Here is a 13,479-nt window from a genome sequence, read left to right as displayed (position 1 = left end):
CGGTAGTAAGGAAAATAAATCAATAAACTCATTTCTCCAAATACGCTCCTTAATTGCTGGCTGTAAAAGAAAACCCAATGGCGAAATATCGCAAGACATAAGTTCCTTACAACACGTCTGAGAAACACCAACTCCTTTCTCTAAAACAGGAATATTACTAACAACATCCGTCATAAAACTAGTATTCTGTAACTGCTGACTACTATGCTTCCATACATCAGCTGGGGAAATAGAAGGAACAGCTGACTTACTAACCAAATCAGTCAATAACTTTAAATAAATCAAACATTACATTATTATTAAGAGGAGGGGGGAGGGGTGGGACAGATAAGGGGTAGCTGGCCTCTCACCACTCTGTTCCACCTCTCCTGGGTCGGGCACCGCTCCTGCTACAGCCTGCTGCTTGCTTGTAAATCCGGGGGAAACTAGCTGACTGGAAAGTTGACTCCTGGAACCTCTTCTTCTTGATACTTGCGGTGGTGGAGAATAAGCTACCCTAGTCTTTCGGCTCCTCTTCCTCGGTTGCAGCTCCGAAGTAAAGTCCTGCTCCGCCTCTAAATCCAGTGAGGCCGGCGCTTCAGCTGTGTCCTCTATAAAATCCTTAGAGCAGGAGGGGATAGCCGACCAAAAAGCTGTCTCCCGCTCACTACTGACCATCCTTCTAGCCGCCGGCAGATTAATCAATGGAGCCGGCACTTGCAGTGCACTTCCGGTACTGTGCGCCGCCCTCCTTGATGATGCAATCGGCTGTACTATCTCCGGCGCTTGGTGCGCACATCCCAAACTGCGCCGCCCTCATCGATGACACTGCTGCTGACTTCCTCCTCTTGGCTGCAGCTGATGACGGAACCTCAAGCAACGACCCGCCATGAAATACCGCCTCCTCTATGATATCTTCCGGCGCATTAAGTTCCCTTCTTCCCGCGTCCTCTCTCTCCAGCACCGCTGCTAGACATTGCATTAGCCCGTCTTCTCCTCCTTCCGACTCCGCTCTTCTCATCAGCTCCATCAGCATGACATCCATGACAATCGTCCAAATGTTCAAAACTGGCTGCTTGACCACGACGAACTGCTTCTTTTATATCCAATTTTACCGCCTTTGGAATTTTGAATGTCCAATCAGCAGACCTTGTCCAGAAATCTTCCTGGAGGTAGAAACTACCAGAACCTGCTCATGCACTGCATAGCTGACCTGGGTCCAATCAGCTGGGACCAACATAAAAACTGCCCGGAGACAGAAACATCTGGAACCGGCTTGTGCCACCAACACAGCTTACCCGGGGGACACCAAGATGGGAAGTACCATTCTAATGTAAAAATAATAATGGAGAAAAGAGGGAATGGGGGGAAAGAAAAACATGCCAAACCAACATACAATATTATTAAAACCTTATGGGGGCCGTGCGACCATGTGTCTCCCCGGCCCCCGGGGTACATGCCCCATCAGTGTGCCGGCCCATCCTAGCTGTATCAGTAAATGCTGTGATATCTATCATTTTCTGATTATTGTGTGTGAACAGCTAGAGCTGAAAGCAATATGTAGCAAAAAACAACTATAGAGTGGTTCATCCATGCTACGACCTCTAATAGATACTGCAGATAAGGATTCAGGGGTCAACTGTTTATTGCAAGTTGGTTTCATATTTATTGCCTTGTTTATGATGTTCTTCCAGTTAACTGTTGTTGAAATAGCTGGGAAAAGGCTTTGAAATTGCAAAGCCCCTGACTCCTAAAGAGTCGTCCTTTGGCACGCAGGAAAGATTAAAAAAAACCCAGTGGTGGAAACATCTACGAAACCATGGCCTCCGGACTGCCCTTCTCCTGGGCTTAGGGGGTCAATACCAACAGATGTAGTTCTATGAGGATAGACATCACTTCTGCGTTTTTGCCTGATGAACTCTTGCCACCTAAATCTTCCTCAGCAACTGTTACCAATAGTTCTTCACAACTAGGAACGCCACCGTAATGCGACAGATCCCTCAGAGCCGCATAGTGACCTGCGGCTATAAATAAAAGCATTACTATACAGTCGTGTCCAACAGTGTTAAAAACAAGAAGAGGTAGAGCCCACGGACACCAATCAGATTCTAGATAACTTTTTCTTTAAGAAATTGTACAAAAAGAAACATATGATTGAGTAATAGATTATTTTCTGGCGTCAAGCAGCTGCATTGACTTACTTCAGAAACATGCCAGTTAAAGTAGTTTGCAATTTGCACAGCACTCCCCCATTCCCAATAATGGCCATACTTTGTGTGAGCGGAATTATGAATGTGAGTCAAAATGTACTACTACTATCAGAGGCGCACCTAGAAATTTTGCTTGGTCCCTGTGCGTACTGCTGCTGCCGCCCTCCAGTGCCCGGTAGATTTCCAGTCCCTCTCTGACCAACTGGGAGTCCTGACACTGGCCAGCATAAGGACGTTGTGAGCGCAGAGCACACCATGTCATGGTACGGTTTTTGTCTGGACCCAGTGCGGCAGCGCATACAGAAGAAAGGACCTGGAACCGGGAGGGTTGAGGATGCTGGCGACAGCATTTATATATGTTTAGATTTGCATGACACAAATAGGCATTTGGGGCAGACCCAACGGACATCTCCTCTAACCGTGTGTGCGCCACTCACTACTTTCACTGTCCAAATAATAGTAGTAGTACAACAGTATTATTAAAGAGGACCTGCTACGCCCTCTGACGTCTTGAAAGAAAAGAAAACCAGCGCTTCTCAGTGCTGCAGCAGCTGAAAAGTTATCTCGGTTGGTTTTAGATGTTAGAGGACTTGACCGGTCCTCTTTAACTAGTACTGTAAGGCCTCCAATATATAGCAGAGCCGTGTGCAAGAGGCTATACGAGTACAAGTAATGGCCTGTCCTAGTCAACAGTAAGAACTGTTTCTGGGAAAACTGAGTGACAACCAATTTGCACCCCCCCCCCCCCCTTTCCTCCATACGCCAATATAACTAAGAAACAGTTGAATTAAATTTTTAACAACTTGACAGAATTTCTTATCTAAAATGTTGTTCTATTTACCTGCCCAGTTACTTGTGATCTAGAGATGACAACATGCAGCGGATGACCGTATATTTCAAGCCATGATATCTGGTAATCTGGGATGATGGTAAAGTTAGTCTGGAGGATGGAAGAACACCAAGGAACAGCATGAGTGGAAAGAGGTGAATTGTCATCAGTAGACAGTGTGCGGCTCACAGCAGGAGATGGCAGAGCAGAACACAATGTCATATACAATGATTATACAGTCAGTTATTGTGTTAGAACACAAATTCTATTCTTTCATCAAATAATATAGAAAAAAGTTCTATAAAAAATGGCTAGCAGCATTTTCTTAGGATACTATAATGAAAAATGTGTTGTATATCGTCATTACATTTTCAGTTGTTTTAGGGCCTGTTCACATCAGCGTTGAGCTTCCGTTCAGTGGTTCCGTTAGACCTTTCCGTCAGAGGAACCCATAAACGGAAAGCCAAAGGGAAACCATAAGTTCTATTTGCATTACCATTGATTTCAATGGTAATGCTTCAGTTGCAAATGGTTGCCATTTGTTTCCGTTACGTAGTTTTTCATTCGTTTTTACTCTGTGCAGTATATAAAAATATTGTTGGTTCATAGAAACTTTCAATAAGCTGCTGTCGACAAATCTATTTTGTGTGCGTCTCTGTTAGCGCCTGTTAACATCTGCGTTGGAGGCTACGTTAGGGGCCCTAGTCGCAGATCCGGCAGAGATTACTGGAAACAATTTTGTTTTTGGGATAAAACTCGGGCACCCCGACGGAAAGCCGACTGAACCCATTGTCCGTGGTGCAATGGAACCATAGCTTCTGGTATTCCCTCTGACTGAGCAGGTCAACAGAATGGTCCGATGCAGATGTGAACAGGGCCTTAAGAACTTTGAACTATAATGATGTTCTCCTGTGATTGGGATGTGGGTCTTACTAGCTAAATAACATCTTAATGGTGCTTTCACACAGGCGTTTAACACGGTACTGTGTGGTAAACAAAACCACACCGCAATGCTGCATGCGCATGTCACGGTTTTTAGATACAGTAATTGGCTGCAGTAATTGAGGCCTTATTTTATGCAGGAGGCTTCTCTAAGTACAGGAGCTGTTAGTAACAGCTCCTGCTGACAAAATGAGTGCGCACCACCTACCGTCAACAGACAGTGGGCGGCCGTTAATGGGTAAGCATATAAAATCGTGTGGCCAATAACCACCTCTAGAAACAGCAATATTTTCTAGGTGTTTATGTAGACCATAGTTAGAACAAAAAGACAGTCATGAGATCCGACAGCAGCAGATAGCTAGCTTTCGACAGATTGTGAAAGTGGCACAAAGATTTGAAGGGGTTGTCTAGCTTGGAAAATTCCTTTTATAATACCCTATTAGGAAACACTTAATTAATAGTGGGAGGTTTATCGTTTCGTCCCCTCATCTATTAGCCAGAGTGGAGAGCTCGGGAGAAGTCAACATGTCCATGTATTATACGGACAGACCATTGATTTCATTAGGAACTGTATCTTGTTTCTTTTTCCATGCAGTGCGCTACAGGGAATATGAACACTGTCTGTAGGGTTTCCTCACAGATTACAGATGATTGCTGAGGGTCTCAACAGCGAAAACCCTTCTAACAAAAAGGGATTTCCAAAGCGGACAGCCCTTTTGATGTTAATCCATGGTGAAGCTTTCATTTAATTCCATAGAAGACATGAAAATACTATCTATCTATCTATCTATCTATCTATCTATCTATCTATCTATCTATCTATCTATCTATCTATCTATCTATCTATCTATCTATCTATCTATCCATCCATCCATCCACACACAATATATACACACAAGGCACCTTCTGGTACTTTTTCCTTCCTCTGACGATCTTTCTCAAAAACGATGGCAGTTAACAAAAAGAAAGCTCCTCCAATAACGGCCACAAATGTGCAGACCATGAGGGAATATTGTAGGCTTAGGAACATCCAAAGTGTGGATTCCGGATTCCCTCTACGGATGTAGTCAGACAGCTGAGGAAAAAAGGATGTATTTATACAACCTGAATTATGTGGATTAGGACAATAAGCATATTTTTCTGTACTGGACGCTTGTCAGGCAATCCTATGACAGCATGGAGTAGGTGATGGCATCACAAAGCTCCTCACCATATTGCAGCATTGGTTTTACCTGCCTGAGTAGTGAACCTGGAGACATGGTTTGTTTGGCCTCTACCTTTAACAGATAATCTACGACATAGTGTCAGGTCATATTGTATTTAGAGTCCCCCTGCATACAGGTAAGAACACTTTGCTTGTATGCACTGTATGGGGGTCATATGGATATTGCTTGTATGCTGAGTAGGTACTCTATGGGTGCTGTATGAGTTCTATAAGCATATTAACTGTTTGATGTATGTATACTGCGTGGGTGCTGTCTACTTGTGGGCGCTGTTCACTCAGGGGGCAAGCCTAATGCCTTCCAACATACATACCATTAAGGAACCAATGTGTGGCTACTACTTACCACCCCGATAACATAGGGGCTGCCGGCATCACCTATCAGATGTGACACCATTATCTGCAGGGCCTCTGCTGTGGATCGTCTTGTTGGAGTTACCACGCTCTGAAATAAGAAGAAATACTGAGTAGGCAAAAGGAAGTCACTGAACCCAATAAAATACCGGCATCCAGGCCAAACATCCAAGTGGCCATATATCCATATTGCAAAATTAGTAAATAACAGAGTCTGCGCATATAGTGCGCCCAGTTTCCATATCTGACAGCTGCTGTAACGCCAGGATCAGTGACATTGCATGGGTTAAGTAAGACAAGAAGATAACAATAAATAGCTATGACAGACAAACCCTTCATGGCTCCTGATCACTCACCAGTAGGATGTCATCCACAATGGCTGCGTTCATTGACAGTAGGGTATCCCCGATGAAGATGAAAACCTGCAATAAAAGCAAAACACTCAGGAAAGACTAAACTGGCAATATAAGAAAAGTACAGGTGCAGGGCCCTAAGGTGAGTTACAGTGGCCCCTGTCTATACCACCCTACTAGACAAGTGTAGAGCACAGATATACGTAGATGGTCATTGGCCTCTTAAGCCTAGTGGGCCCTGGCATCTACCAAGGTTTATCTAGTTTTAACACCGGTGTGTGAACATACCCTAACACACATTCCATTTTCCATGATTTATTTGCCTACATGGGTGCAAGGTTAATCTAGTCATCCAAATTTTCCATATGAACAGTTACAGGGTCCCGACCGTCGTTCTATAACTATGATCAGGAAGTTTTTATCCCAATGAGTCAATAACAACAAATTGTTTTATCATCTACTTACATAGGAGGATACAAGACTGTATTTTGCGGAGACTAGAGCCAAAAACAGGAAGGGGGCTGAGCCCAGCATTCCAAACCCACAAACTAATGGGTCTGCAAAGGGGTTGATTTTCTTGTATCTTCTACTTATTTGCACCCCGGCTGCAACTCCCAAGATGCCTGTGATGACTGTTATCACGCCAAAAATGACACTGCAAAAGAATGTGTAGTTAAAGTTATTAAAGGGGTTCTCCAAATATATATATAAGTAGTGGCACAAATAGTTGATTATGACTAATGTTCCAGCTAACAGATGTATTAACATTTGGCCTCATTATACTATTCTCTGAAACCATAGCTGGACAGAAGGGGATATAGTTTACCTGTGCTGCCTGCAAGTTTGATTGCTCGTTTCTTACCTGTACAAATGGTATATACACAGTCACATTATTATGACCACCTCCTACTTTCGACGTCAGCAGTGCTTAGCCCATGTAGGAAGTGATGTGTCGTGGGCTGGCTTGGTGGGTATATAAGGTGTGCGATAGGCTGTCTGAACACATATCACTCGTTGATGCCATGGGTAAAAGGGGCGATTTAACAGACTCGCAAAAAGGGATGATAATTGGATTTCAGGCCAAGGATGTCGGTATTTCTAAAACAGCGCAGTTTGTGAACTGTTCACGTGATGCTGTGGTGAAAGTGTATCATGAGTGGACAAATAGCACAATTGGGAATAACCAACGTGGAAACTGCGGAGCACCTACGTGCCATTGATGTGGGAGGTGAACATCGGCTACGAAGGTAGAACAGAAGCTGGTGGCGGCAGCGTTATGGTCTGAGGAATTTTTTCATGGCATTCTCTGGGCCCACTCATCCATGTGGAAGGTTCTGAACCGATTTGGGTATGAATCCATCGTTGCAGATTACGTCCACCCGTACATGCTGTTTGTCTTTCCTGGGGCAAATGGAATCTTTCAGCAAGACAATGCGACATGTCACGCAGCTAGAAATGTCCAACAGTGGTTGGAAGAGCACGACCAAGACTTCCAAGTACTTACCTGGCACCCTAATTTGCCAGACTTGAGCCCAATTGAGCATCTGTGGGACCACCTCGATCGTCTTGTTTGGGCAGCATGGTGGCTCAGTGGTTAGCACTATTGCCAAGGACAACATCTGAATGGAGTTTGTATGGGTTTCCTCCCATACCCCAAAAACATACAAATAGGGAATTTACATTGTGAGCCCCAATGGGGACAGTTATTACCTCTGTGAAGTGCTGTGAAATATGTTGGCACTACATAAGTAACAGAAATAAATCCTCCCCAGCAAATGTGGGATGCACTGCAGTCAGCATGGCTCCAGATACCTGAGACAACTGACCAGCGCCTTATAGAGTCACTCCCAGCCCAGCTGCTGTCCGTGCTGCAGTATTAGCTCTGAATATTAGCTGGTACTGCTAATTCTGTACAGGGGCCAAAATTTAGCAAAGGTAATTATGGGACCTGGAGCGCACACAGATAATAAGCAATTACCTGTCATCATAGTTGCATATTGCAGTCTGACATGGCTCCGTCTTGTATTGGACGATCCTGGCACGCTTCAGGTAGGTTGATGCCCAGAGATCAAGGGCACCAGATGCAAATTTTCCAGCAGTGTATCCAAATGTAGGAAGCATAAAGCTGGCACTATGGAGAGAAAGACATGTAAGTGAAACAAAAGTCGAAGGATTGACAGTTCTATATACACAGAAGCCACTCACCTTTTTAGTAGGGCTTTCATATCCAAAGCCCAGGATTTGGAGGTCAGGTTTTCCTGAGATTCTCTCTCTGCAGCTCCTCTACGAGGTTCCTTCATAAAGAAGACAATTAGCAAGACCATCAAAAGGCCAAAACCTGGGGTGACCTGTTTGGAAGAAGAAGGAGACATTGTATATTACTGTATACATATACTGAGATCATCACAAACAGGACCAAATTTAAAGGGCCAATAAACCGAGAAATTAATAAGGGAAAAAAAATTACTGTCAGTGTGAAAGTGCAGGCCGCCTACCCTAAACATCCATTTTATTCAGGGCAACTGTAGAGATTTATACTTACCCCAGCAGCAGTGCTTAAAAGGTAACTAAACTTTCAAAAAACTTTTGACATGTGATAGTGACATGTCAGATGTTTTGATCGGTGGGGGCCTGAGCACTGAGATCCCCACCAATCGCTAGACCGATGGGGCAGAGACACTTGGGTGAGCGAAGTGCCGCATCGTTTCTGATCGGCTTTTCTCGGAAAGCTGAGCGAGCATTGTACGGACTCAATAGAAAGTCTATTTTAACCTTCACATTGCTCTTGGAAATATAATAAATACCTCTATCTATGAATTGTGTAATTTAGAGGTCATTTACTGGAATCCTGCAGGCTTTTTACTTACCCGGAATGCCCAGTGCCAGTCACCACCTGCAGCACTTGTAACTTTGGACCCCACAATGTATCCGAGGCCGCTGTAATAGGCAGAAATTAAGTGGTTTTATAATTGAGAAGGGATCAGTACAAATATCATAAATGTACACTACAATTTACAAGCCCAGGACCTCTTGTCATAAGTTCTGGACACTCTAAACTCACCAGCCTGCTGGAACTGCCATGTGAAAGATGGCTAACATATTGCTGCGCTGGTCTTCCACAAAGAGGTCGGCAATGATGGTGGGAGCAATGGTGGAATAACTCGCCTCTCCGACACCAACCAGACCGCGCATGAGCAGGAACAGAAGGAAATACTGAGGAAAAGAAAAAAAAAAAGTCATTCAGAAAATCGTCTTTAAAGCTCTCCCTGAGCAGCAAGTCTGCCTAGTTATACCACGATACAGGAGCAGGGGTTGTGTCACTGAAGAACTAGGCAGATTTACTATGCAGTAGTCTGGGGACCATATTTGTTGTCACCTAGTTTTCTTATAGTTCTATATATTACTAACAAATGGTTGCATAGAGTGTTGATAAAAGAGGACACCAAGGATTTAGAGGGTTCGTCCCATTAGGGAAACCCCTGCCCATATTCCATATTAGGGCATATGGACAACATAGAGGAGGGTCCCCCTCTTGGCATCCCCCTCTATTAGCCGGTGTGAAGAGCCATGGTAAACAGTGGCTTCAGCTCCAGAGGACTCAGTGCCACTGTCTTATATGGTTGCCCATTCTTAAATAGGCAACCATGTAATGCCACATTTCTCCTGCCAGCGACTGCAGCAAGAGAAATGTGCAGCCATGCGCAGCTTCTCCCGGCCATAACAGCTCGACCACCGAGGGTTTTATCTGCCGTACTTGTTGACTACGTGATCACCAGCAAGGCTATCAATTAGTCATATGGTTTACGAGGGATTTTTCTATCTTAGTGGGAGATGTGATGAATTGAGGTTGTTACCTGGTTGGGAATGAATGAGCTGCACAAGGTGATGATCGACCACAATGAGATTCCTGCACACAAGATGTATTTTCTGTTCCATCGGTCGCCTAAGTATCCAAAGACTGGTGCCAGCACCATGTAGCTGCAGATGAACACTGTGAGGTAAGAGGTGACGAGAGATGGGCAGAATTTGGGTAAGTTCACACGCAAAAAACTCTGCAGCAAATCTTTTACCTGGATTTTCTGCTGTGGACAACAGAAGAGGGAAAAAACAAATACCTCCCCTGGCACTCCTGTAGTAATGCGTCCCTGTTCCCCCAGCTGCTCTTGGTGCAGCCGGCCTTCCTGGATGACGATTCGTCCCATGTGACGCTGCAGCCCGGGAGCGCCAGGGGAGGGGAGTATGGTATTTTCTTTTATTTTAAAGTGGAAATAGGTCTTTTTTTTTTCTAGTTGTAATTTTTATTGTGGAAATGCAGCTATTCTGCAGCAAAATGTTTGTCATTTGTTGCAGATTTTCACTTCCCTATTGTACTCAATGGGGAAAATCTGCAACAAATGTACTACCATTCCGCAGCATAAATGGACAAGATGCAATTCTGCTATGTGTGAATGTAGCCTTACAGATACAAATCCCAGCCTGACTGCAAGTTGCACATCATGTGATCCTGTTAATTTGGGTCATAGAAATCTCTGTTATGGTGGCATGGCGGCTGTAATACGGCGCAAGAAGTAATATAATAAATATGTTTTATTTGATGAAACTGTAATATCCCTTTAAATATGCACCTTCAGTAAAACAATACTCCCACAGGTGGCTATTTTTATAGATTGTACCAATATAGATGCTATCTCATTACTTATTGAGGATATGGGGTTCCTTCCAGTGAATAGACTGCACAAGACCGTCTCTGAAATATTGACTTAGCCTTTTATGTTTAAATGTACCTGTTTGCACCAGGCCGGATTCACTGTCCTCGATGTTAAAAGCGCTTTTTAAGTCTGGTAGCACACCTATCAGAATGAAAACGAGTAAAAAAGAATCAGAGAACTGCGATAACAGACACACACAGACCCAAACATCCACTCAGCAGAGTACAAAGCCACATAAAATTTTGAGGAACTTTGTAAATAGTTTTCTCCACTTTTTTTAACCTATTTTGAGCTATTTCATGTATTATACTCCAGTCACAACCAGAGCTGCATTTAAAATTCTGTTGGTTGACCTTGGATACAAACAATAATGGTACCTTCACATCTGATAAACCTCACCACTAGAAATAAGTTCAGCCCTCCATCACCTACCAGCGACAGTAAAGCGATCCATATAGTTGAGAAGATTTATGGAGAACAGGATCCCTACAGTAACAACAGAACGGATGTAGGAGTTCCCTGTCAGATCGTGTTCATCCTGTCTCCTTTCACTATCTTCTTCATCCACGGGTGGAGAAGCTCCAATGGCTTTCTCCTCATCCACATTTTCCGCAAGAAATGGGGTCATTTCATCGTGATCACGGCAAGACGCCATGATCACAGACCCCGAGACTGTAAACACTGGAAATAGACGGATATAACATTTTATTATAGTACTAAACTAATATTCCTATTGCCTAGAAATTTAACATGAAATATAAAATCATTTTCAAAAACTGGAAGATTAATATATGTGCCCCCCTCAGGTGTTGCAGGGTATAGGTGACTGCGTACCGGTGTTCTGCAATCTGTGATCTCTAAATATACAAGTCCCAGCATCATCACGCCAGTCAGACATGCTGAAATTTGTAGTTCCACAAGAGCTCCGCCAGCTAATAATAATAATAATCTGCAGGTAAAATCAAATGCCTTATTTTATGGAATCAATAGAATAACCATGGTACTTACCAGCTCCTTTTCTCTGCACCAAAAGTCGCTCACAATTTCTTTCTATCTATATCTATTACTCTCTCGATAGAAAATCTTATGACACACAAGCCATATGACTGCAAAACTGATGTGGAACTCTCCCTAACCTGTTCTATACTTGTGACATCATCGCACTGTCAAAGTCATTGTGATGTAGGCTGCTACAGTATATGACTACTATACAGAAGCTTTATATAGCCACATGCACAGTGAGCTCCCTCTAGTGGCAGTTGTAAGCAGCCACACTTTTATTATTTACTAGACACCAGCGGGTACTGCACTTATATTGCCACATACCCTGAAAAACTTCAGTAGTACAAAACAAAACACAAATGGGTATGTATAAGGCAAGAAATAGTCTCATTGTATACCACAAAAAATATATTTATTAAAGCCAAATACAACACATAAAATAATTAAAAATAGCAATTCCTTGCTAAACCTGATCTCTTGGGGAATGCCACCCTGAAAAGTGACTAGACAAAAAAGCCCCAACCAGACCACCCAAAGAACCCTTGAGGTAACAATGTAGTTACATGTAAATGAATAAAAAGAATATTGCATCAAACCGTTTTGCAAGTGTGCAGCATGGTAACGGGGTGACCAAAGAAGGGTGAGAAGGGTCTGAATGGGCATCTGACCATCCTGCAGATATATAAAGAGATTAATTAGCAAGTCATTTTGGATATATTTAAATAATATTAAACAAGTCACTGCATGGACAGATTCATTTCTTTAAGATGATATACTTGCCTAAATTTTTGTATCTATTTCGTACCTGTCCTGTTGTGTTGAAGAAGAAATTCTTTCAACAGCCTGATCGTATACTGCGAGTTTTATTGGCAGGGTGGTGCTCCTCGGTTCAGCCTTAGTCTATTGCAGGCCCCTAAACAATGGGGATGAATGGCGGCACCAAATCTTAAATTCTACTATTTAGCTTCTCAACTGGTGATTGCACGTTGGTGGATAGATATAGATCTGAGTAATGCAGCCACTGCACTGGCAGGTGCACTTATGACTCCTTATGAAAGTCTGACTAACTTGCTATATAGATTTAAATCTCCGGGTTGCGTACCTCTGCCGCTTCGGACGGTGGCTGTGGCTTGGAGGACTGCACACGCACTGTTGTAGGTTAATACGGTCCCCTCATACTCACCTCGGACTCCACTATGGAATAATCCTTGGTTGCCTCATCTTGAATCGCTGCCGGGAGCGGGGATGTGGTCGGGGGCAGTGGTCAAATTCCTGGGTCAGGTACTGTAGAGTCTGGCTTTGTATCCTTTTCCGAACTTAAGGATAGATTTAATATCTCAGAGAAAGTTTTTTTTCACTACCTGCAGATACGACATGCCTGGTGTGCCCAATTTGGCTCTATGTCACCTCAGGTGGATTTCGCTAGGCAAGAGGACCTTCTTGGGGCTCCAGATCTCTCAAAGGTCCTCACACAATTATACATCTTCATGACAACCCTGGGTGCTAGACCCTTTGATAAGGCATTTCTGCAGTAGAGGGGTGATGTTCCCAACTTGACAGAGGAGGACTGGCGGGATGTGGAATCCTCGTTTTTTGATTCGTGGTCAGTGCACGGGACTTTCTCGTACAATCTCGGTTTTTGCATAGGATTTATTACACGCCAGTTAGGCTTAAGAGGATGGGAGCATTGGCTTCGGATAGTTGTTTTCGATGCCAATCGGAGGTCGGTACCTTTCTACATTGTGTGTGGATGTGTCCCAGAGTTGCCCCCTTTTGGTCGGAGATGGTGGAATTTCTGCATACCCATTATGAGTTGCCGTGGCTTCTTACCCCTCAGATGTGCCTCTTGGGCATTATGGATGAAGTTATTCATAACCAC

General features: G+C 43.7%; 1 protein-coding gene across 1 annotated transcript; it reads right to left on the bottom strand.

Annotated features, from left to right (window-relative positions):
• Positions 1-1,621: 1,621 nt before the first annotated feature.
• Positions 1,622-11,711, bottom strand: LOC142662737 (protein spinster homolog 1-like). Its single transcript, XM_075840962.1, has 14 exons — positions 11,607-11,711; positions 11,031-11,279; positions 10,674-10,739; positions 9,744-9,880; positions 8,951-9,102; positions 8,757-8,826; positions 8,095-8,237; positions 7,868-8,020; positions 6,355-6,544; positions 5,893-5,958; positions 5,529-5,627; positions 4,864-5,035; positions 3,031-3,129; positions 1,622-2,003 (listed from the first exon to the last, which is right to left on the bottom strand). The coding sequence occupies exons 2-13, from the start codon at positions 11,251-11,253 to the stop codon at positions 3,125-3,127; spliced, it is 1,476 nt and encodes a 491-aa protein (XP_075697077.1). The 5' UTR covers positions 11,254-11,279; positions 11,607-11,711; the 3' UTR covers positions 1,622-2,003; positions 3,031-3,124.
• Between the last annotated feature and the right edge of the window lie 1,768 nt (positions 11,712-13,479).

The sequence above is a fragment of the Rhinoderma darwinii genome, chromosome 10 (assembly GCF_050947455.1).
Source record: "Rhinoderma darwinii isolate aRhiDar2 chromosome 10, aRhiDar2.hap1, whole genome shotgun sequence".
Classification (NCBI taxonomy): Eukaryota; Metazoa; Chordata; class Amphibia; order Anura; family Rhinodermatidae; genus Rhinoderma; species Rhinoderma darwinii.
Note: the sequence above shows the minus strand (reverse complement) of the source record. Positions and strands in the feature narration are given on the sequence as shown.